We start from the raw sequence: 23,305 nt of genomic DNA, 5'->3' as shown, positions 1-23,305 counted from the left end.
TGCTCATGATTTTGCCTGGCGAGACGAAAAAGTAAAATCCACAAAATCATTTGCGGAATTTAAGAAGCTCGCGTTTGAGCATTTCGACACTGAACCACGTCACGTGCGGGTACAGAGGTTCCGTGACGCCGGACAGATGGTAGGGGAGGACGTGCGAACATTTGCGTCGCGGCTTCAGCGCCTAGCACGCGATACGTTAAGCAGGGAGGAGGAAGGAGACCAGTTAAGGAAGAAATACGCGGAGGATATACTTAAAGAGGAAATGACCGCTTTGTTCGTGGCTGGTCTGCAAGACCCCGTGCGCCGGTTCGTGCTCTCGCGCAAGCCGAGCAATTTCGACCAAGCCGTGGAGGCCGCATTGGATGAGGAACAAAATGAGGCGTTAACGACAGCCGCAGCGAGAGTACGCGTCATAGAGAGAGCGGTGCTCAACCCTGAGGTTGCTCTCTTGACAGAGCGGTTAGATCGCTTGGAACAGCTGCTAACTCAGCAGGTAGAACGCCAGGTTGAAGCGCGCGCTCAACAGCGCCCATTCGCTGGAAACCGGAGACCGCCACAAAGCTACAGGCGCGGTATGCGAGATTTTGAAGAAATCGTATGCTTCGCTTGCCAGGGTCGCGGACACATCGCCAGGTTCTGCCAAAACGTGCGCCGTGGGGAGCCACAAAGAGAAGCAGGCGAGACACGCCCTAAGCAAGCCGACAGCGGGACTCCAGATACCGAGTCAAAAAACTAGTTAGTACTCCCCAGCCTGAGGAGCGTGGGGAGGGAGCAGTAGATGATGAGGTGGTGGTAGTTTGTGTGGCCGACGAGGCATGCCCTGTTGTGCGTTGCAAGTTAAATGGTTGTTGTATGGAATTGTTGATAGACACGGGGTCAAAGGTGACATTGCGTAAGGAGAGCAGTTTTAACACGCTTCGAAGGAAGGGGGACCGCGAGGTGTTGGAAGCGTCTGGTGGTATGGCAACCAAATTTGTAGGCATAACGGGGGATCCTCTTGGCATAAGTGGACTCTACCGGTTACACTTCTCTCTCGGCGGAATTGCATTGGAGCACCCCTGCTACGTATGCCCGGACACGGTGTCTCTGCCAAACGGAGTGTCAGGTATATTAGGGCAGGATTTTTTGAGAAAAGGGAAGGTAGTAGTCTCATTCTCTGAGGAAGAGGTTAATGCGGGCGGCTCAAAAGTTCCGTTTTTGAACAGGAGAGGGGCTGAGATTCGCATTACCGATATTGACACCCGTCAAACAGTGGGATCATTGGAGAAGGTATATTCGCGGGTTGCCGTCAGGCTGGTCGATGAGGCGGTCGTCCTTCCTTGGTCGGAGCACATTTTGTACGCGTTTGTGCCTTCAGATGTAGAGAGCGGCGCCGTGGGAGTGCTTGAGCCGGTCGACTCTGTCAGCAATGGCCTGAAGGCAGCCGCGTGCCTCGTGACAGTTAATGACGCCCACAGAGTGCCCCTACGGGTGGTTAACTGTAGCCAGCAGCCACTGAGCCTTCCCAAGAACAAAACATTGGCTTTCTTCACCTCTGCGATAGAGCAACGTGAGCCCACCGATACGGTACTCGCAACTGTAGAGCATACTAGTCCTTCGGTTGCTCCAAAGGTGTCGTTCGATCTTTCTCACGTAAAATCCAGGGAGAGGGAGGCTCTGGCTGGTTTGCTGAACGACTACTCGGAGGTATTCGCCGCGTCCAACCTGGATTTGGGCTGCTGTGGCGTTATAAAGCACAGGATAGAAACCGGCACTTCATCGCCCGTTTACCAGCGTGCGTACAGGATTCCTTACTCCCAACGTGAGGAGATGGAGCGGCAGGTGCAGGACCTGATTGACCGCGGCATTGTCGAACACTGAAAGTCACCCTGGGGAGCACCAGCACTATTGGTGGAAAAGCCAGATGGCTCGTATCGATTGGTAGTGGACTACCGCAATCTAAATGCCGTAACTCGCATTGATCCATACCCCATCCCCAATATACAGGAGACGCTTTCTCAGCTGGGCTCTGCCAGGTACTTCACGGTAGTGGACATGGCGGCGGGATTCTGGCAGATAGCAATGGATCCGGCAGATGCCGAGAAAACGGCATTCAACACGCCCTCAGGGCACTATGAATGGAAAAGAATGCCGATGGGTCTGGCCAACAGCCCTGCTGTCTGGCAGAGAACCGCTGATGTTATCCTGGCAGGTCTTCTGGGGAGGCTGTGCTTCGTGTATATGGATGACATTATCATATACAGTGACAGTTTTGATAACCATTTGCGCGATATTGAGCAGGTTTTGGTGCGACTAAGAGCAGCGGGTCTCAAGCTGAAGCCCTCTAAGTGCCAATTCCTCAAAAACGAGGTGAAATACCTCGGGCACGTTGTTTCAGCTGACGGCGTGCGACCGGACCCTGAGAAACTAAGGTGTGTCTCGGATTTTCCATCCCCGACTAGCGTCCGCCAGGTCCGGCAGTTTCTCGGCCTGATCGGTTACTACCGAAGGCACATAGAAGAGTTCGCCAAGCTCGCTAAGCCGCTCACCGCCTTAACAGCCAAAAATGTCGCCTTTCGCTGGGACGAAAACGCGGAGAATGCTTTTGGGGCCCTGAAAAGGAAGCTAATGAGTGCACCGCTGTTGCGCCACCCGGATTTTAATTGGCCCTTCGTTATGGCCACAGATGCGTCAAAGTTCGCAGTTGGTGCCGTGCTATCTCAGGTTATCGAGGGCAAAGAACATCCCGTTGCTTTTGCTAGCCGACAGCTGAGCCCCACAGAGCAAAAGTACGGAGCTACGGAAAGGGAGTGCCTCGCCGTTGTCTGGGCAGTAAAGCACTTCAGATGCTACCTTTACGGCCGCAAATTCAAGCTAGTCACAGACTGCCATCCTCTGAAATGGGTGATGAGTGTCAGGGACCCTAGCTCGCGACTCGCTAGATGGAATCTACACCTGCAGGAATACTGCTTTGAAGTTGAGCACAAGTCAGGAAAGACACATCTGAATGCTGATGCACTCAGCCGCACAGCTGCCGTGGCAGCTATAGATGAGTTTGTCCCCGTAGTCGACCCCGCCGAATTACGCACAGAGCAGTGCAAAGATCCTGACCTGAAGCGAATAATCGAAAGCTTAGAGGGCGCACCGTCTCACCCCGAACAGCTACGTTATTTCATTGGCAAAGACGGCACCCTGTGTCGGCGCACGAGGCCAACCAGGAAAGGGAGACCCGAGAAAACCGCTTGGGAGAGAGTCGTCATACCTCGGTCGTGGACAGAAAGGGTTCTTCGCGCGTTTCACGATGCGCCATGCGCCGGTCATTTTGGCGTAGCGAAGACACGCAGGTGTGTGGAGCGTTTGTACTTTTGGAGTGGCATGCGACAGGATGTTAGAGACTACTGTGCGAAGTGTCATTCCTGTCTCGAAAGAAAAACACCCAAGGGACGAAGACCAGCTCCAATTCAGCCGTTCCCTGAGGTTTCGGCTCCCTTCGAGCGGACAGGTATGGACATAATGGGCCCATTGCCCACGACCACTCCCGGAAACAAGTACATTTTAGTATTTGTCGATCACCTTTCAAATACGCGGAAGCGGTAGCACTCCCAGATCAGAAGGCAGACACGGTTGCAAGAGCATTTGTCGAACAGATCATGCTCCGACATGGACCCCCGAGGCAACTCTTGACAGATCGGGGAACGAACTTCGTGTCGCAGCTAATGAGGAGAGTTTGCGAGCTGCTTAAGATCGCTAAGAAGCAGACAACACCGTACCATCCGGCTTGCAACGGCGCGGTGGAGCGACTGAACCAAACCGTGGCCGGGTTCCTGTCGCATTTTGTTTCGCGCGACCAGCGGGACTGGGACTTGTGGCTCCCGTATGCACTGTTTGCCTACAATTCCGCAGCACACGAGAGCACGGGCGAATCGCCATTCTTTCTTCTCTACGGCCGAGACCCGGACCAGCCTAGTGAAGTGCCAGAGGGCCCCCGTCGTGTCCCATACGCTTCACTGGACGACTATAAGGTTGAGCTAGAATCGCGCTTGCAAGAGGCGATGGACATCGCAAAGGAGTCCTTAAAGAAAGCGGCGAAGCGCAGGAAGGAGGTGCACGATCGCAGTGCTAGAGACGCGCCGTTTGATGTGGGGGACAGCGTGTACATTGAAAACTGCCAAAGGCAGATTGGGCTAGCTCGTAAGTTCCAGACGAAGTGGAGAGGACCGTGCGAGGTTGTCGAGAAGCTTTCTCCGGTAAACTTCAGAGTCCGAGACGTGAACCGGCGTTTGATAAGGATACACGCAAATCGCCTCAAGTCGGCACCGATTCAGTATTCACGAAATGAGGAAAGGGAAAGCGCGGATTTTGATGGGGACAGAAGTGAAGCGGAGCGCGCAGATAGTTCGCAAGAAACGCCCTCTCCTGCATTTGTTCGGCAGGCGCCCGAGGTGACGGCCGGAATGCCACCGGATTTACTTCATGCATTGCTAGAAGAAGAAGCGCGCGAGGTTGCCGCGCAGATAACGCCAGGAGAGGCTCCTGCCACGAGCCCTCGCGAGTCCCAAAGCAGACAAAGGGGCACAGACTTACTTAGTATGACTCATGAAGGCCGATATCCGCTGCGAAATCGGAAAGCTTAGTCGGACTAATGGCGTAAACAGAGCGGAGTTGTGAACTGGTTAGAATTGTGTGATGCCGCAGCTCATAACATTGCTATGTGCTTATGTGTTAAGTTATCGGAGTTGGTAGTTAAACCTTTCTGTCATTAAGTAACACCTTCACAGGAGAGCATGCGGAGCGCATGCAGAACCTGCCCTACTTCCTTTCGTTATCTATATTTTTGTCTGTGCCGTGATCGTGCTAGAAGTGGGAGCTCCTTTGTAACTGTGGTAAATTTATTTCATCCAGTTTGGACTAGAAAGGAGAGGCTTGGGTGCTGAGTTTCATGTTTATCTGTAAAAGATCAGTGCTGCCCCTGGAGACGCCAGTATTGACAGCGGAGGCATATGGTGTTGTGCAGTGGTGTTGAGTGCAGCGAAAAGTGTTTTGTCGGACGCACTGTGCGAGGCGATTCAGAAAGACAAGGGGAGCTGCGTGGACTCAAATGTTCGGAGAACATTCTTCTGGAGGGTGAGCGAGTGTGACATTTCGTGTATGCTACGAGGATCCACGTTCGACGGCGCGGCGTAGACGGAGACCCGTGACAGCGGCATCATCAATTACCCAGCCATGCTCTTTGAGTGACGACCAGAAAAACCGGACCCGCCGCCGCCCCGGGGAAACAGGCTTTATCCTCCCCAATTTCCGGGCCACTGGGACAACATTCTTCCCCCCCCCCCTTTGTCGTGGGCTATCGCCGGGAAGGCACCCACAGCTTCCCAGAAGGGCCGCGACGGACACCTGTCATGGCGGACAGGCAGTACTCGCCAAGAATGTGGAAAGACAGGCGCTAGTGAATTAGCTCCGAAGAGAGAGCCTGTGTATACTCTCACTTGAGAGAGAGTGGTGGCGTTTTTGTTGTTTATTTAGTTTGTATTGTTAACAGACTCTGGGTTCGAGGCTAAGCCCAACCCAAAGGGGTGGTCCCCATCTCGCATGTTATTTTGGATTGGAGAATTGATGCTTTGGGCGGGCCACTGGAAATGACCGCCCTTAGTCCTTTGTTAATCAAGTGCTTAAAAGCACATGTAAACGGATGCAGTCCAGTCTGAGCTGGGGCTCCATGCTTAGCATGTAATGTGATGCTACTTAGGCACTAACCTGCCCGGTCGATGAGTAAAGTAGTGCAAAGTTTGTTCTGTTAAAAAATTATGCTCTGCTGTCATCATCTACAAGCTCGCCTCCTGTTCATCTTCCAAGCCGAACGACACTAGAGGAAGGGTTTGGGAACCATCCTCGAAGAAACGGACGACTATTGAAATTCTACTGCATACACGCAAGCCGAGCAGGACGACATCGTTCGCGAAGAGGGCCTTCAGCGCCGAAGCCCGACGGCGTGCAGCTTCTGCCAGCAACCGCTCGAGCACAACTCCGGAGCCACTCCATCGCCCCCATGAAGTCGTCGGCACGTAAGCTCGGACGCCCCAGCCTCTGATGTATAATCCTAATCATGTGTAATTATTGAATATACCTGTTTGTTTAAACTGAGCCATACGGTGTCTCTTTGCCTCTCCGTCCCGTGTGGACCTGCGCATTATGGGGGTCATCACAGCATCTTCCTGATGGCGTAATGAGGTGGCCCCCTGCGGTGCGAATTTGTGGGCCGTCCCAAGCCGTTGTGACTTTTCTCAACAGCGCAGCGAATGCTCCATTCATCACCGAGTAATCGGCTCCTGTATCGACTAGAGCGGTAACTTTCAGGCCGTCGATAGTCACTTTTAAGTCGGAGGACCTGGATCTTGCATTGCATGTCGCTCTCGGCGTCGGGTCACGGCTTCGTCGCGTATGTGAGTCGCGGGTGTGGTGTGTGGTCGAAGCTTTTCTGGGTGGCGTCGTCGTTTTAAAGGCAGTTTGCGTCGTGGTTGGGGTTGTCATTTTGTGCGGCGTCGGTGCAGCGAGAGTAGGTTCTTCATGCGGCGTCGCGGGTTCAGCGTCTTCATGAGGCGTGGTCGGTGGAGGATTTTCAGCGTTTCGCTCGTGAGCAACCTCACCTCCAGAGGTTGCTGCCTTTAGTTTCCCCTACGGGGGTTGGGAGACCTTCCTCGTACAACGGCTGCGTAGCTGCGGCGTGGCGACGCAAAGCGCGAGGTTGACGGCGATGGTGAGCTCGAAAAGCGGTTCGGCGTGTACTCCTCGCGACACAGGTACTAGTCGATTTCCTGCGGACGTTATCCGAAGCGTGGTCGTAGGGCGTCAGCGGCAAATCCTCGAAGATCGATACGTCGATACGGGCAGTGACGAAGAATATGGCCGGCCTCACCGCAATGGAAGCACAACGGCCGGTTGTCGGAAGTCCTCCAGGCGTCGCATTTCCTGGGGATTGAGCGTCGGTCATAGGCTGGACGGGCGGGGGCTGGGAGGCGGCGTTGTGGAACAAGTGGCTCATCTCGTGGAGGACGTAGGGGTTGTCGTTGGGGCTGAGCAGTCCTTACGGCAGCGGCGTAGGTTTGGCCTGGGGTTCTGTGGCCATCGGGGTACCACATCCATCAGATTCGCTGCTTGTGGCTATGGGGAGGATGGCAGTAATCGGCGTAGCTCCTCTCAGACGATTTTGCGGATAACTTCCCGCAAGCTGTCGCTGGTGGTGGCCGTCGTGTCTGATCGGATTGCACAGGCAGAGGAAGGGCGATTGCACTGCCGAGCTCGGACGTCGAGGGTCTTCTCAATCGTACAGGCTTCTTGCATGAATTCCTCGACTGTTTTTGGCGGCTGGCGGACGAGGCTGCCAAAGAGTTGTTCTTTTACGCCGTGCATTCACAAACTGAACTTTCTTTTCCTCGGTCATCTCGGGGTCGGCGCGGCGAAATAGGCGCTTCATCTCCTCGACGTAACCGCGGACGGGCTCATTCGGAAGCTGGATCCTGGACTCCAGGAGTCGTTCGGCTCTTTCTTTCCTCACGACACTGGTGAATACCTTCAATAGTTCTCTCTTGAATAGCTCCCATGTAGTAAGGCACGACTCGTAGTTTTCGTACCACGTGCGTGCGGAGCCATCCAATGAGAAGAACACGTGTCCAATTTTCGCCACATCATCCCACTTGTTGAATGACGCCACGCGCTCAAATTGGTCCAACCATTCTTTAGGGTCTTTGCCTAGGGATTCATTGAAAGTTGGCGGCACCCGCGGCTGCTGCAGTATGATCGGTGTCGACATCTTCGGCGAGGTTGCGGTGCTCGTAGCTGCATCTTTTCGCTGTCTGGTGCGGTCCGGCAGTTTCCCGAACTCAGGCTCCTCTCCCTGGAGACGTCGGCTGGCTCGATGAGCTGCTGGCTAGTCCTCGGGTGCGAAGCGCTGAGGGCTGGCTTTACGACTTGAAGGGGGCGTCCGGAACATGGAAGGCTACCCCGCATCTCCACCAGACGGCAGTCGAAGCAGCGATGAAGACGGACAAAAGGGTCTTCTAAAAGAAAACTGTTTATTGGGATGACTTGCACCCAAAATGGACTGAATCACTCGGCGGCGGCGAATGCGACAAGCGTGCTCGCCGGTCGTCGAACGGAATGCCCGCCGCTGTCGGCCGTGCTCAATTTAAAGCTGATAGCGAACTTTCGAGATAAAGAGTGCAAAGTTACTAGACCATTCCGGAACAACGTAGAATCAGCTCTGCCTGGCTGCGAGCAATCGAGATAAATCTAGTCGCGTCTTGCGTCGCAAAGAAAGCGATAAAGTGGTGTGGCGGCAGATTTGAAAAACGAACAAAAACTGCAAATATTCGCGGCACTATTCAATAAGGGTGCCCGTACCTCTGTAGGTGCGTGAGAGCAGAAGTAAGGACATAAAAGGACTCCTGCAAAGTCCTTTTATGCCCCCACTCATGTCCTCAAAAAATCACTGTGAGCAGGTGAACATTCCGTGCTGGGTCTGAATACCGTCAAAAGTTCCCGCATGTGAACAAGCACCTTGGAGTATGAGCCGAAACACCCGAAGGTGAGTGAAAACACGGGTCTTTATTAGTCGAGGAGTTTGGAAGGCGGGAACGTGTCTTGGGCGAGGCGACCCGAGTTTGTTGCCTCTGCTAGGGTTCCCTGTCTCAAAGACTCGGAGACACCGGCGAACGTTGCGTGGTATGGAGGTACACTTGGAGGCCGCAGGCCACAAATCTGACGAACATTAATTGCTTGCCCTCTAGGGGGGCTTGAAGAGGAGCTGGACTCTATCAGTATAAATTACCAAATACCTCCCTGTCCCCAATCTCTACCTAATTCTCATAACCAATTCCATGCTTCCTAATTCCATTTCACTAAAACCCATTCATGCAAGCTACGTCCGTGGGGAGATCACGGGAGTCTCCCCGAGCCCGCATTTTCTTGCTCTACTGTCGTAAGGAACTCTCTCCCCAATATTTTACACCCTCGGGCAGGCAAAAACTTATTTGCCCGCTTTTCATTATAATTGGCTGTAAGTTCGTTACAATAAATGAATGCGGGTACATGCACTATTTCTCTCATTTCGTTTTAATTGCCTCAAAATATGGATTACGTGGGTTTAACGTCCTAGAGCGACTCAGTCTCTGAGGGACGCAGTAGTGAAGGGCTCCGGAAATTTTGACCACCTGCGGTTCTTTAACGTGCATGGACATCGCACAGTACACAGGCCTCCATTGAAATTCGACCACAGCGGCCGGAATCGAAATACCTCAAAATAAATTCTGTACATAACTGACCTTTCGCCCACAGAGAAGTGGAAGATGATTGCAAAACTGGCTACCTTCCAGGCCTGCGTGCTAGCATTGCGGGCGCATGACAAAAGCATACGGGAGGAATTCATCACCTCGCTCTCGCAGTTTCCACTGCGCTGCAAGCAAGTTGTGAGAGAGTGTGTGGGAATAAAAGATTTTGGCGCATTGGGCCGCTGGTGCTTTGGAATTGCTAACATATTTTTTGTTATGAATGCAAATTTATATGTACAGTGTGACGGTCCATCAACAAATTCTCATGGTACGTATACTTTAAAACTAGATTGCACTAATTTTCAACGCGCTGAATACCTTACGTTATACCAGATAAAAATTAATGGCTCTACAGTGCTCTATAGGGTTCACTTGTTTTACAGAAAACAGTCAGCGGCCCCAGCTAAGTTCTCCTGGGCTACTGCGACTCTCTAATAATATCAAGCGTCTGATTTCGGTCACGTCACCTTCAGTGTGCTGGCTTAAACAGTGGTCCATATCGTTAGCTAAGCCTACATAACTTTTCCAAGTGAACCATATGGTTTCTATCTCAGTTCGCACCATGCTTGGCGCGAAAACTTGCTTATAAAAACGTGATTAAAGAGGAGAGATTATGGGGTAGATGCTAAGCTCCAATTTCTCAAAGCATTTCGATAACAAAAATTTTTTAGACGCTCTATACAGACCATTGGCAGTCTCTGACCAGCCCTGTGAAATTTTCGATAGGGAAGGATGGTGCTTCATCTCATAAGGACTCCTATTAGTGGATTAGATAGCGCACGACAATTACGTGGATATGAAGTACCGATTTTCAAGGGCTCCGTCAGCGATCGTCCGACCCAAGGGACTATGGTGAAGATGCGCATGGTCTCCTGCAACAGAAAAAGCGAGGGCATAAAGAACTTTCATAGTACACATCGCGTGAGGGCTTCGAATCACCCACAAATCATTCACAACGTGAGACCCCCGGCGAGCACGATTGCGACAATAAACAGATTATTACCTGATCGCGAAGACGCGGTGTTATAAATTACTCCAATATCAATTCGCATGGAGAGCGAAACGCTTCAAAACTCCCCATTCTGAACCGAGGGCGAGAAATAAACTGGGAAAAGTGCAGCCTCCCTTGCAAGAGGGGCCACTCCAGCGACGAGGCCCATTAAGCTGACCCCATTTACGTGAACGCAGGGTGAATACCCTAATTAATCAGACAGCGAGCACGGCACTGCATTGCCTGTTGTTTTTGGGCAGTCGTCACGTAATCTGAGAGCTTTGGCATCGTCGAGCTTACTGCCACGACTAACGTGCAACAACTGATCAGGGGACGAAGACGGTGTCGTAATCCCCACGAAAACCTACACGATACAGCTGCCGCCGTGGAATACACCATAAGGAAAGTCATAGAACTCAAAGAACAAATCTAGTCTTTGCCGTGTTTAACGATAATTCTAAATGCGTCTATTACTATTATTTTAATTATTTACTTAAAGAGTTGCTTGAAATATTTTACGATTCAGCTGCTATTCTCGATCGTATTCGTCTTACGGCGTTACATTGATGACTGTGCTCGCTTTGAGGCTATTAATATCATAGAAAAATAACGCATCGCGTCAAATATACCTCTTTTAAAAAGGTTTCCATCTACCACAGGATGTGAAATCTAATCAAATTTCATGTTCTCACTTCAGTACTGCGTCCTGGTGACCCCTACTCAATCTGTAAATAAGGAGCGTCCACCTTCCAGCTGTTTTCATTTCTAAGCGTCAACACCAGTCCGAAACTAAATGGTGAGAACGTTCTGGTCAAGATAATGCGGCTAACTCGAAGTATACCCGGTGACGGATGGTGACGCGCTAGGTGCCTGTGTTCTACGTAGTGTTGCCGGAATTTACACACTAGAAATAGCCTTGGCGAAATGCCGGTTTTCTATCGATACCGCCGATCTGTGAAAGCAAGGACAAGGAACGGGGGAAGGGCTACATTATATGTATATTTGGTCCTTCCTTGCCGGGTGTGGCCAGCCTAACGAACCAGGAAAGCAGTCCGCGGGGAACCGTAGCAGCGTGACAAAGGCGAGGTTGGCTGGTTGGCCTCAAAAAAAGGTGGCATATAACCACTGCGGGGCAGTGGCCAAGACACGGGCGGCAAATAAGGCGAGGTTAATTTCACGAGGAAATGCTCTCGGCGCACGCTTTTTCATTGCCGGCGTGTCTTCCCCAAGTAACACGCACCTTTATGACGCGGTCCAGGTACGTCAGGCTAGCTACGTCGCTCTTCGTCATGTTTCTGGTTGACTGTTGCGCGAAGACGCTGTCCAGCTCCATGTGCACTTTTCGCTGAATTTCAGGGTTGATGGCCAGCGCGAACAGCGTCCAGGTGAGTGTCTGGGCCGACGTGTCGTGACCCTGAAGGGAGCGTGACGGCAGAACAGCTGTGGGAAGCGGCTTGTATCACGAAAGGAATTCCCACGGTACTGTTGTCAAAACATTGGTAGCAAATTCCTCCTTTCCTGAATTCGAGTTTGATTGATCGAGCGTGAAGCAAAGTTCTGATGCGAGCAGCATTTATTTATGTTTTCTTAATTCTATGCAGGGCGTGCGTTCGAAGGCATATTAGAAAGGCTGGTACCTTGTTCAGTCATTTTGCAGATATGTTAGCACTAAATGTGTGCTGGTTTTTTTGCAAGACATCTGTCCTCGTGTAAGGTTAGTTTACGTAAAAAATCCGAATGCACAGTACTCTTAAATGTAGGCACAATGCACATAATTAAATATCCCGGCGGATAAAAACTTTTCTCTGGCAATTATCAAAAATTCGAGACTCTAGCTGAAGTCAACAGAGGTCTTGATTTGTATTCTATTGTATAATTCCATGCATAACAGGAAAAAAAAAGAAGAAAAACACTTGCGCTGCGGCATATTATGAACAACGTGGTTGACGATGAAGTAGCACTGACGCTAACTGAACGTGTCGTGAAATTAGAAAAACGTGTTCAACATCTACCGTATACTCTGGCTAAGACCAAGAAAAGAAAGGGGAGAGGTCATATGAGCGCATTTATTATGGCCGAAGTTTTAACCCATGCTAGCCTTCTTTGCAAGCGCACTTATCTTAATCGAACGTGTAAGCCCATTCTCCCATCGTTTACGCTCTAGACGTGTCTGTTACATATAGAAAGAATTGTTGCACGTAGAAGAGCACGTTCAAAGTACGTATTTACAAGACAGAAGCAGCAGGGCAAGGCTGCGGACCGGGGCCACAACAGCACTCGCACTGGTTGACAGTGGAGTCATCCCACTCTTCTTTAGAAATAAAAATGTATTCGCATTAGCGTTAACGTTTTCATCTTGCAAATATTGCAAATACATAACCTGCACTTAATGGGTAACTGTACGATTTTTTTTGCAAGTGAAATTTCATTAGTGAATCCTGCAGGTTCTCTTCAGTCTCCTATTTTTTGATGGCTAATTTCGTAGCTGCGCCATGTTTCAGGCTTCCTATTTTCCCGCATTTGTAAAATCGCACAATTCACACGCCCATGGATACGCTCCCGGGCTTGCTGAGAGGGCAAATGTGAGGCTGCTTCTCCGCAATTTTAGACATTACATGACGGGTGTCTTCGCTTATACTCCCTGGTTTCGCCATTGAAACAGTCCGTGACATTCTTGCCGATATTTTAGACGCCACCTGTCTGCCATGCAGAGCACCGCTTCCGACGACGCAGCCCAACTTTGGCTTCCGATGCATCTTTTCCATCTTTTAAATTGCATGACTCATTACTGTGAGGAACGATTAATCGAAAGCTAGAAAGAAAAGGAGCTTGATTCCATAAACGTATACAAGGCTGCCATATACTCAACAAGTTCAAAATAAAAGGAGGTGGCTTTCCACCTTCCCCTCTTATCAGTATGAAAGTTCAAATTAAAATGGCCACAACACACGAGGCAACGAAAAACAATTGCCTGGGAAAATCTGCATGGAATGGCTCCTCTTAATAACAAATGAAAGCTTCAAAGATTTTCCGAACCTAAGGATTTTGAAGGATGGCCCGTGTAAACCATAGTTTGACTTCATTGCGCTGGAAAGCTTGCTCATTAAGTGTTAAAGAAGAATGAAGCATGAAGGAAAAAAAGCATGAGGTTCCAACTGGAGGTTGAACAGCACTCCTCAAAATTCATAGCAATTAAACGCTGTGCCCCAGCTTTCACTCAGTCCTCTAGCCTATTTTTTTTTACGCTCAACGTGAACACGCAACAAACCAACTGGCTTTGAAATAGACGGTCAGCGCGACGTAAAGGTGCGAAACTATTGAACCGTAGCGGAAGAACCATAACGGAACCAAAACGCTTCGAGTGTAGACGTATCCAAGCCTCGCTGCAAAAATTAGAGCAATAGCAGAGCTCCTGTAACATCGTTAAGCTCCCACCTTCACGCCTTCCTGAGAAAGCAGTCACTTGCCCCCCACGGGATGTTTATAAGTCATGGTACAGGAGTGCTACTACAACCGATGCGCCGGTTGACAATGAGGATGTGCCTGTTGAATGGCGGCTTCAAAGCCGCATTCCGGGAGAACGTATTCTCTCCAGATGGGCGTGTCTCAGTTTGCCCAGCTCCATGAAGAAGCAGACTTTTTAACTCAGTTTACTCGTGCTCTTTGACAATGGTAGCCAGCGCAAACCCAGGTATAAAACACAATTCTGTTATTTTACACTTCAGTACACCTTACTGAATCAACATTTCGACTCCCCCATAAAAAAACAACTGAAAGTTATGCTGATTGATTTGCTTGAAAATTCGTAACAATGGATTTTCAAAATTGTGTACGAATTAAAAATGCTCACGCAAACACGCCTTCACGGGACAACGTGAAGCTTTGTCTCTGAATTTTGGCGCAAGAGGAAGGCTTGAGCGGTCGTAGTAACATTGCGGTGTTTTGCACGCTGCGGACGGCGTAGTTTGCTAGTTAGTTTCGGTACAAGAGGTGCTGTTGCCTAGCAGCGCAGCCTCCTCTCAGCTGCCGCCTTCGACAGCCTTTATTCCTGCGCAGTGACGTGCAATAAGGCCACACTTAATTCCTGCGATGTTCACACTCATCGACTTCGGCACTCCTAACTTCAATCGTGTTCCCAGCGGCAAGCCGCGTCCTTGGTTCGCGTCGCTTGTGGCGCTCACCGCGAACATGAAGGTGTCCACCTCCTGCCTCATGTCTTCGATACTGAATACGCCCCGGCGGTAGTACTCTGACAGCAGGTCCAAGAAGGCCGGCCGCTCCGCGCCTCCAAGAGCTCCCTGGGCGTCAGCAACCGCCGGCGTCGACATCACCTTGCCAACCGAAGCGCGAAGGCCCGGTCGCTCCTCCTCCACGTCGCCAGACCGCGCCGCTGCACGCCTGGCCGCGTCGGCTTCCTGGCGATCCACGATCACCTGTTTGTGCAAGAGGCCGCAACCGCGGCGGTCACTTCACAATGATTCTGCCCGCGGGCGCTTCTGGGAAAAGCGCTGCTCAGTTCTTGCGCCAGGAGTCGTAATTGCGCGCCGAACAATCACAAGCCGATGGCACTTTAGAGGCGCAACTTTTTTTTTTCGAGGTTTTGATTTGCGCTTCTCGACAGTACTAAGTGCGACGGAGCATTTCATCAAGTAGAGAACAATGAAGGCTTTGGCGCTTACGCGACACCGCCTCTCTCTTCTATCGCCTCAACCGTGCTAGTGCTCGGGAGTGTCCCAATTATCATAACTGCAAAGTGGTCCTTGTTGAAACGCTGACGGCATAGCAGGTAAGTCTCCTCTGGTATAGGGAAATCGCCGTAATTTGCTGCGAATCAGCGCCTTTCGTGTACACATTTCGAGATCTTGATTGCGCCAATAGACGAGCTAGAGAATTCCGGGATTGTATGGAAAATAAAATCAAGGTTATGCGCAATAATGAAGCGTCACATTCAGCTGCGTTCTTTAAGCGAGGGGAAATGTGTGTCCGTCAACGTTCTAACACGTGCGAAGAAAACACAGGTCAATTAAAAGTCATCTTGAGAAAGCTGTGCGTATGTGAAATTCGTGTTTTTCCGGCGCCGTCCTTAGCTCCAGGTATGCGCGCTTCCAAAAATGAAAATAAATGGCGATCACACCCGTAGTGATGCGGAAGACTAGCACTGGTCATGCGCTGGATGACCAGGGCTATATAAGCATGAGCAGCTATAGCTGCTTGCGTTTTGCGACTGCTGCATTTGGTTTGGATGCTACTGCCACGCATAAGTGGACTGTGTTTCTGTTCTGGGAGGATTACAACGAGAACTTCATGGCGCGAGAAATGAGTTGGCGCGTCTTGTCGTGCAGCGCGTCGGCGGGCAGCGTCCCAACAGTGTTCGTTCCCTTATAGGGCGGCAGCCATTAATGGCTCATATACTCACGGCCATGGGCCTGTCCGGCGTCCGTTATATCCAGCAATTCGACAAAAAAAAAACCCTTGTGCACGGTGGGATTCGAACCACCTTTCCTCCGTTCCGCAGCTGAGCGTGCTAACGACTACGCTACTTCCTGCCAACAAGTATGCCGTTCTCCATTTCTATGACGCTAGGGAGTGTTTGCAGAAAGGCGCCGAAGCAGACGGATGCCTCCCAAACGCCCTCTAGTGTCTCCAACATTTAAGCTTCGTAAACCATTGTGTCCTTAATCAACATCTTAACCACACATCGGTGACACAAGCAGCAACACCGCGCTAAAGGCTTTCGCCTCACCGCACTTTAGGTCAACAAAGTGTCCCCCTGAATTTCTCAAGCAGCCGCACTCTTCTGCCTCTGGCCTCCCACACACGTGGAGCGTTCCGAGCAGGACTCATGCTTGACCTTCCTGCAGCGCGACTTATATCCGTGCGGCCGCTGGCGGCTGTATCGTAACTGCGGCAGCTGCCACACTCTAAACGTTTTTTCGTCCTTTTGGATCAAACGTTGGTACTTTCGGGAGAATGTCCGTGTTGGCAGAACCATTAGATCTTCTCGGGACTAAATTCAGAGAGCCTAATCGTTCGCCTGGCCACACTGGCCACAGGTCATTCCTATAGGGCTCAAATGTTTGTCCGCAGGGAGCAACAAAGGGGTGCAACCGTTCGTCCTAAAAGAGGAACAGCTCAACGAAGCAAAAAAGTTACGTGCCGAACCGCTGTCTCGTAGATTTGGGGCCGGGCGTGCTATCAACTTGAACACCAGCACATTTTTTTCAACTAGGTATTTATTACAGTGATGCAATGTACTGTCATGAGCAATATGAGCAGGTACACGGGAGCGCGTGGCCGATAGCCTCGAACCCTATTTGTAGCTATACGTGGCGGCCCTTTTCAGAAACAAAGTGGAAATGGAGGTGCGTTCTTCCATTTCTCAGAAGCAAGCGACGCAGCAACACCCTTTCCACAAAGTTTCGAAAAGTGACAGCCGTGCATCGCAACAAGTAGGGTGTGAGGCTATCTGCCACGCGCTCCCGTGTTCCTGCTCATATTGATCATGATAGTGCATAAACTAGGTGCAAACCATGAGGAATACATTGGAAAATCATCACTATGCATAATAAGACACACTTAAGCAACCCAGCACTAGAAAAAAAGGCAATGAAGAGCATAGGACTAAGAGTGACTGCCAGTCCTTTTCGAACTCGGTCTTGGCATACACTTCCTTTAGATGAACAACAATTCTACTTTAGGGGTCTTTTGCAGAGACAACAGATTTACAATGTCGGTCCATCGTGCGTGTTTTCTAGAGGCTGTTTAGTCCAATTAGAATATGTCTAAGGGTTCATCAACAGATGGCAGTGCATTCAGATATCGTATAGAATGCGGTGGCAAATTGTCTTTTTTTCAGTGTCTGTTGCAAGACATCCGGAAGAGTATCACATCCTTGCAATTAATGAAACGATACTCAATCATTTGTGGAGCATCACAAAGGCTGCAATTTAGCCTAGGCACAAAAATGCACTTTTTATTTAACCATGTTTTAACGGGTAATGTCTCGCAATGTATCTTGTATATCACTGCTACAACTGCGCCACCCTTCCTAATACGTGGGTTGTATGCAAATGTAGTATAGAATAGTTTAGTAGCCTTGAAAAAGCATAACTTGCTGGGCCTGTTGGGGCATGGTTACAAAAAAAACTAACAGAAAAGGACGCTGAGTTTTACTCGGGGAAATTGACACAACAGAGTAACGATTTCTAGCACGTATTGCTATTATTCCCACAATGTGTTTTATGCTCACGCTTCCACAGCAGGTTTTCTAGCGCTTATAACAGCGTTCTTCCTGCAAGCATAATGATGGAGCCATGTGCGTATTGACGCACAGTGCTTCGTAGCCGTGGTTGCCGTGACCGTGCTGAACTTCACTCGCTGCCTGTCGGGGGCACATCGGCGTGACCGCCTTTCCTCGCTGCTGCCGTCGCGGGTGTGTGGTGTCTTTCCGACGAATTACTGTACTCGGTGCGCTCGTCGCCGTCGAGAGCATGGAGCCTCGACGACGACCGGCCGCTTACCACTTTAGAGTTACGCCTCGCTGCCCAGCAGTACGAAGCAGTATACTTACAGCAACGAAACGAAATGAAATGGCGTATGCTATTGTCGCGCGCCACACAAATCACCCTCATACATGTTTCGAAAAGCGTCGTGTACGTATCGCCGCACTATCCCCTGCCTTTCTCGAAGCAGCAGTCTTTGCCTGCGCACGGATAGCGATGGTGTTCTTGTTCGCAAACAACCGCACCGCATTATTAACGCGACAGCGTTAGGGAGCTCGTGTCGCAAGAAAGCCGGTGTCGGCGTTGTAACACAAGAACCTCCAAACAAACAAAAAAACCTTCTGGAAATATGAAGCATCGAACCTATGTCTTTCAGACTGCAAGACGGTCACGCGCAGAACACCGCCATGAAGGCTGCTTTTTTTCTACTTTATTAAATGGAAAGCCATCAACACGTTACGAAGGCTCGTTGGTTAGAACTTAATAAAAATAGACCTAGTGAATGCGTTGTGGTGTTTGACATCGTTAAGTGCCTTTGTGTACTGATGCGCACAAGAGTAACACCCCGGCAGCGCTGCAACATACTGTCATGTTCCTCTCTGAAAGGCGAAGCTTAAGCGTCCTCCAATTTTTTTATTTATTGCGTTCTTTTGCTGAGTTCGATTAGAACGGTAACAATTTAATAAGCAGCAGATATGAAAGCTGGCGACTTACAGCGGAGCAGAGCATGACTGCGAGTGTCTGAAAATGATGTCGTTCGTTCCTTCGTCTCCCTGCTATCGGTCGCTTAACATTTAGTCCTTGAAATCTGCATATGGCTCCCTCGCCGCGCAGTTAGTCTTTTCGCTAGCCAAGCTTCGTTTCCGGGGGCCTAACGGTTGTCGTTGCTCCCGAAAGGACAGAAAATCGATTAGTGTGTACTGCGCAGGCGCGCAGGCTGGCGCACCGTCCAGTCATTTCAAGATGTTTTCGTTGCAGCCGTATTAAGGTGCTTGGTTGAGTTTTGGTTTTGTTTTGACCTCGCGCCCCTCCTGACGACGACGAAGTTAGCGCGAGGCAAGGGTGCGCACGGGACGGTCCCTCCGTCCCGGACGCGAAACGATTACGTACATAGGCATGCCTTACCTGAGAACCTTCACACTAACAAAAGTGAACGCCGGTCTACCAAAATGTAAATCCGCCTTCATAGGACTCTGCCAGTGTGCTGGTCCTCTTATCTTGAAAGCATTTCTCTAGGGAGTAATTTTCGTGGAACTAGCTTCGTTATCAAAGACTGCAACTTGTTCTTGCTTTACCGTTTGGTTTTACATCCTAGTCTTCTTGGCTTTAGAAGATGTCTTTACCAGTTATGTGTGTCTATTCATTGCAGAAAAGATCGCTTGTGCAGCTCTGCAGGCCTGTTATCGAAAACTGTATGCATTCACCTTGGTAGTGAAGCAGTGCAGCCTGTTTACCACCTTGTCAAACATGGCACCCTTTTCTGTGGCCCCGTACACCGCATCAATCCATGTCCATGGCTGCATCACGCGCTTCATGAACAGCTTGATGGCCCTGCAACGCATTTCAAAATGAAAATGAGCTGAAGCGAAAAAGCAGACTACTTCAGTGCTACAAAAATGATAAACCACTACCCCCTTCACTTCATTGGGCACGCTTCTCTGTACGAAGGAAATCACCAAACGGCTACTAAAGCTTAATAATAGTAAATCCCCACGTCACTAAAAATTTCTTGCAACCATAACCATGATCTTAAATATGAAGCCATGACAACACGATCATGTTTACGCCAAAATGTTTAGGTGTTTCTCTATATAGAGCACAAATGAGGTGTTGAACATGCCTTTAGTTAAGTACATCTGCGCTTAATCTACCGTGAACTGCAACATAAGCATGCCAAATTAGCAACGATGCCGTTTACCTTGAAAAAGTGTCCTAAGAATGTTTGTCGCATATGCTCGATTGCTTCTAGATGCGAATGCGCTGCAAGCTAGGCCAGGCACAGTGAACATGAGATGGCCTTGATGATGCAATGCTTTTTTAAAGTGACAGCTTCATGAAGGACTTTCACTGGGGTTTGTAGCGTGGTTATCTATTTTCCCGTATTGCTCTGGGGTAATGCGATCCAGACACACGGTCCTAGGCCATGAGTACCGTAAAGCGGATGCTCAAATAAACGGGGTCCCTATCGGAAAACACAAGAGAAACTTTTCTATGACAACAGATATTCTCTTAGTACTGTAGACCTGACCTTGTTGTAACGACAGATATTTTGTAACTAGAGAAATTCTGATGCTAACGGCCGCACCTTCACTAGTGCTGCGCAGTCAACTCTCGTCGAGACTTCGGCGGTTCTGTCATGGAGGCAGGCGACTGCTGCAGTGGAAGAGAAAATTTTATTGTGCCTACAGGATGGCAGAAAATTTGGCTTATTTTGCGACCGATTCTTTTGTCGTTTTCCACAGGGTGTAAGGGGGGGGGGAGAAAGTGGTAAAGCTATGGCATGCTGCTAGTTCTCTGCCCCAAGGCAGAAGACAAGTTCCAGGTATTAAGATCCAAAGGCGTCTTGCGACTAATTATTGTATGTTCTCACATAATCAGTAATTCTGTGCAAAAACATTTTTTAGCGGGAAATAATTTGTAAACGCAGTTTTTTCATATATTGTAAGATTTCACTATAACAATCAATACATCTGCAAAACACTCCACGGCAGGCTTGCATTTCTTTTTTTTGCTATAAACTTCTCGCTACCGTCAAAAACGTTCCACTTTGGTTTTCTATGACAGTCTTAACTACTCGGTGCAAGCGATAGAAAAAAAACATTAAAAGAAAGCTTTTGGTACTCGTTGGAAGAAGATACTACAATTACAGTCAATAATGAAAATTTTACTCCCAGAATGCTGGCCTTGTTTGCGTGGAATGTAAGGAAAGCTAACAAACCAGGGACAAAATATGTTGCGTGAAAATAAAGACACGCTCCTCGGGGTTAGGTTAATTATCGCATACAAGTGATTATTCTATGGCCTTAAAACATGGCAGCGAGCTCCCCGCGCTTTTGTGCGTCCTGCTGAGTGTGCTTATAGGACCTATAAGATCGAAAACCACTGCTGCAGCTGCCTTTACAGCCATGCTGATGTGACGTTCCTTGTGTGTGCTACGAGGGTCCGCGTTCGACGGCGCGGCGTAGACGGAGCCCCCAGTGGCGGCGAAAGCACTCAAAGGAAAACAATTCAGCTGGAAGAGAGGAGAACGGCGACAACCGGACCCCTTACATGTTTCTACTGTATATGGCTGCAAGCAACTTGAGTGGGATTGCTTTCGGGCCTGCCGCCATGGACCGCACGGAGACGACCAGAACGAAGGGGTTTAAGCACAACCGGACCCCCTTCCTTAGTGTCGGCACGAGACGAACGCCGCCGCCGCCGCCGCCGCGGGGAGACGGGCGTTATCTTCCCCAATTGCCGTGGCCGTTCCAAGGGGGCCTCGTTTCGGCGGGCCTGGCCCCGTGGCAAGACGGCGGGCATCATCAATCAACCCTCCCGAGCACATCCCAGGACAAGGGACCACTTTCCCGGCCTTTTAGTGACCTCGCGTTCCGGCCTTGAGGGGCGAGTGTGATTTGATGGAGAACGGAGGCCGGTCACCCGCGGGAACAGTCAGCGGGCCAGAGCGCGCCTTACCACAGCCGACGCTATGCGCTACCTCGACGACAACCTTCTTTCCCTCGGACTCAACACGTGACGGGGGCGAGACCATAAGTGCGGTGGTGTGTTTGTGCGCCCAAGTGAAAGCCCTAGGCCCCCCCCCCTCCGGCGTAGGCGTCCTAACCCTAGGGAGTGTGGGGATAAGAGGATATAAAAATCGACAAGGAGTACCGAAGAGGCAACGCTCAGGACGACATCGTTCGCCAAGGGGGCCTTCAGCACCGAAGCCCGACGGCGTGCAGCTTCTGCCAGCAACCGTTCGAGCTCAACTCCGGAGCCCCTCCATCGTCTCCATGAAGTCGTCGGCACGTAAGCTCGGACGCCCCAGCCTCTGATGTATAATCATAATCCTGTGTAATTATTGAATATATCTGTTTGTTTAAACTGAGCCATACGGTGTCTCATTGCCTCTCCGTCCCGTGCGGACCTGCGCGTTATGGGGGGGGGGGTCATCACACTGGTGTCAGAAGTGGGGTTTCAAAAGCAAATGTCCTCTGAATGCTGCGACATTCATGACTTCAAAATTGTAATCAAAAGGGAATCACGGGACTGATTGTGGGGCTTTTACCCCCATTTGAGAGGCTTGAGGCACCGGAGGGCTTGAGTGAAAAAAAAAAGTCTGTATCTGAGGGAGCTCCCACTCCACAGCCGTCGCTCGGAGCAAGCATGCTGGCATTAGGAAGCGTCATTCCGACGTTTACGGGAGATAAGACAGGGGCTCCAATCTGCGATTTCTTTTCCATGCTAGAAGAGATTGGGAAAATGGGGGGATGGTCCGATGCTCAAATGCTGGGAATGGCGAGGTGTAAGATGGCAGGAGCTGCTCATGATTTTGCATGGCGAGACGAAAAAGTAAAATCCACAAAATCATTTGCGGAATTTAAGAAGCTCCCGTTTGAGCATTTCGACACTGAACCACGTCACGTGCGGGTACAGAGGTTCCGTGACGCCGGACAGATGGTAGGGGAGGACGTGCGAACGTTTGCGTCGCGGCTTCAGCGCCTAGCACGCGATACGTTAAGCAGGGAGGAGGAAGGAGACCAGCTAAGGAAGAAATACGCGGAGGATCTACTTAAAGAGGAAATGACCGCTTTGTTCGTGGCTGGTCTGCAAGACCCCGTGCGCCGGTTCGTGCTCTCGCGCAAGCCGAGCAATTTCGACCAAGCCATGGCGGCCGCATTGGATGAGGAACGAAATGAGGCGTTAACGACAGCCGCAGCGAGAGTACGCGTCATAGAGAGAGCGGTGCTCAACACTGAGGTTGCTCTCTTGACAGAGCGGTTAGATCGCTTAGAACAGCTGCTATCTCAGCAGGTGGAACGCCAGGTGGAAGCGCGCGCTCAACAGCGCCCATTCGCTGGAAACCGGAGACCGCCACAAAGCTACAGGCGCGGTATGCGAGATTTTGAAGAAATCGTATGCTTCGCTTGCCAGGGTCGCGGACACATCGCCAGGTTTTGCCAAAACGTGCGCCGTGGGGAGCCACAAAGAGAAGCAGGCGAGACACGCCCTAAGCAAACCTACAGCGGGGCTCCAGATACCGAGACAAAATACTAGATAGCCCTCCCCATCCTGAGGAGCATGGGGAGGGAGCAGTGGATGATGAGGTGGTGGCGGTTTGCGTGGCCGACGAGGCATGCCCTGTTGTGCGTTGCAAGTTAAATGGTTGTTGCATGGAATTGTTGATAGATACGGGGTCAAAGGTGACATTGCTTAAGGAGAGCAGTTTAAACACGCTTCGAAGGAAGGGGGACCGCGAGGTGTTGGAAGCGTCTGGTGGTATGGCAACCAAATTTGTAGGCATAACG

At 50.4% G+C, this 23,305-nt stretch overlaps 1 protein-coding gene across 1 annotated transcript in view; it reads right to left on the bottom strand.

Moving 5' to 3' along the window:
* The window catches only part of LOC144123054 (cytochrome P450 4C1-like), a 110,284-nt gene that overhangs the window by 46,117 nt on the left and 40,862 nt on the right, over positions 1 to 23,305 (bottom strand). The window contains exons 6-9 of the mRNA XM_077655970.1: positions 19,220 to 19,346; positions 14,475 to 14,726; positions 11,534 to 11,707; positions 10,108 to 10,174 (exon numbers count right to left, since the gene is read on the bottom strand). Coding sequence (XP_077512096.1) covers positions 10,108 to 10,174; positions 11,534 to 11,707; positions 14,475 to 14,726; positions 19,220 to 19,346 — 620 coding nt within the window. The remainder of the gene's footprint in view (positions 1 to 10,107; positions 10,175 to 11,533; positions 11,708 to 14,474; positions 14,727 to 19,219; positions 19,347 to 23,305) is intronic.

Source organism: Amblyomma americanum, chromosome 1 (assembly GCF_052857255.1).
Source record: "Amblyomma americanum isolate KBUSLIRL-KWMA chromosome 1, ASM5285725v1, whole genome shotgun sequence".
Taxonomy (NCBI): domain Eukaryota; kingdom Metazoa; phylum Arthropoda; class Arachnida; order Ixodida; family Ixodidae; genus Amblyomma; species Amblyomma americanum.
This window is presented reverse-complemented; position numbering and strand designations above follow the sequence as displayed.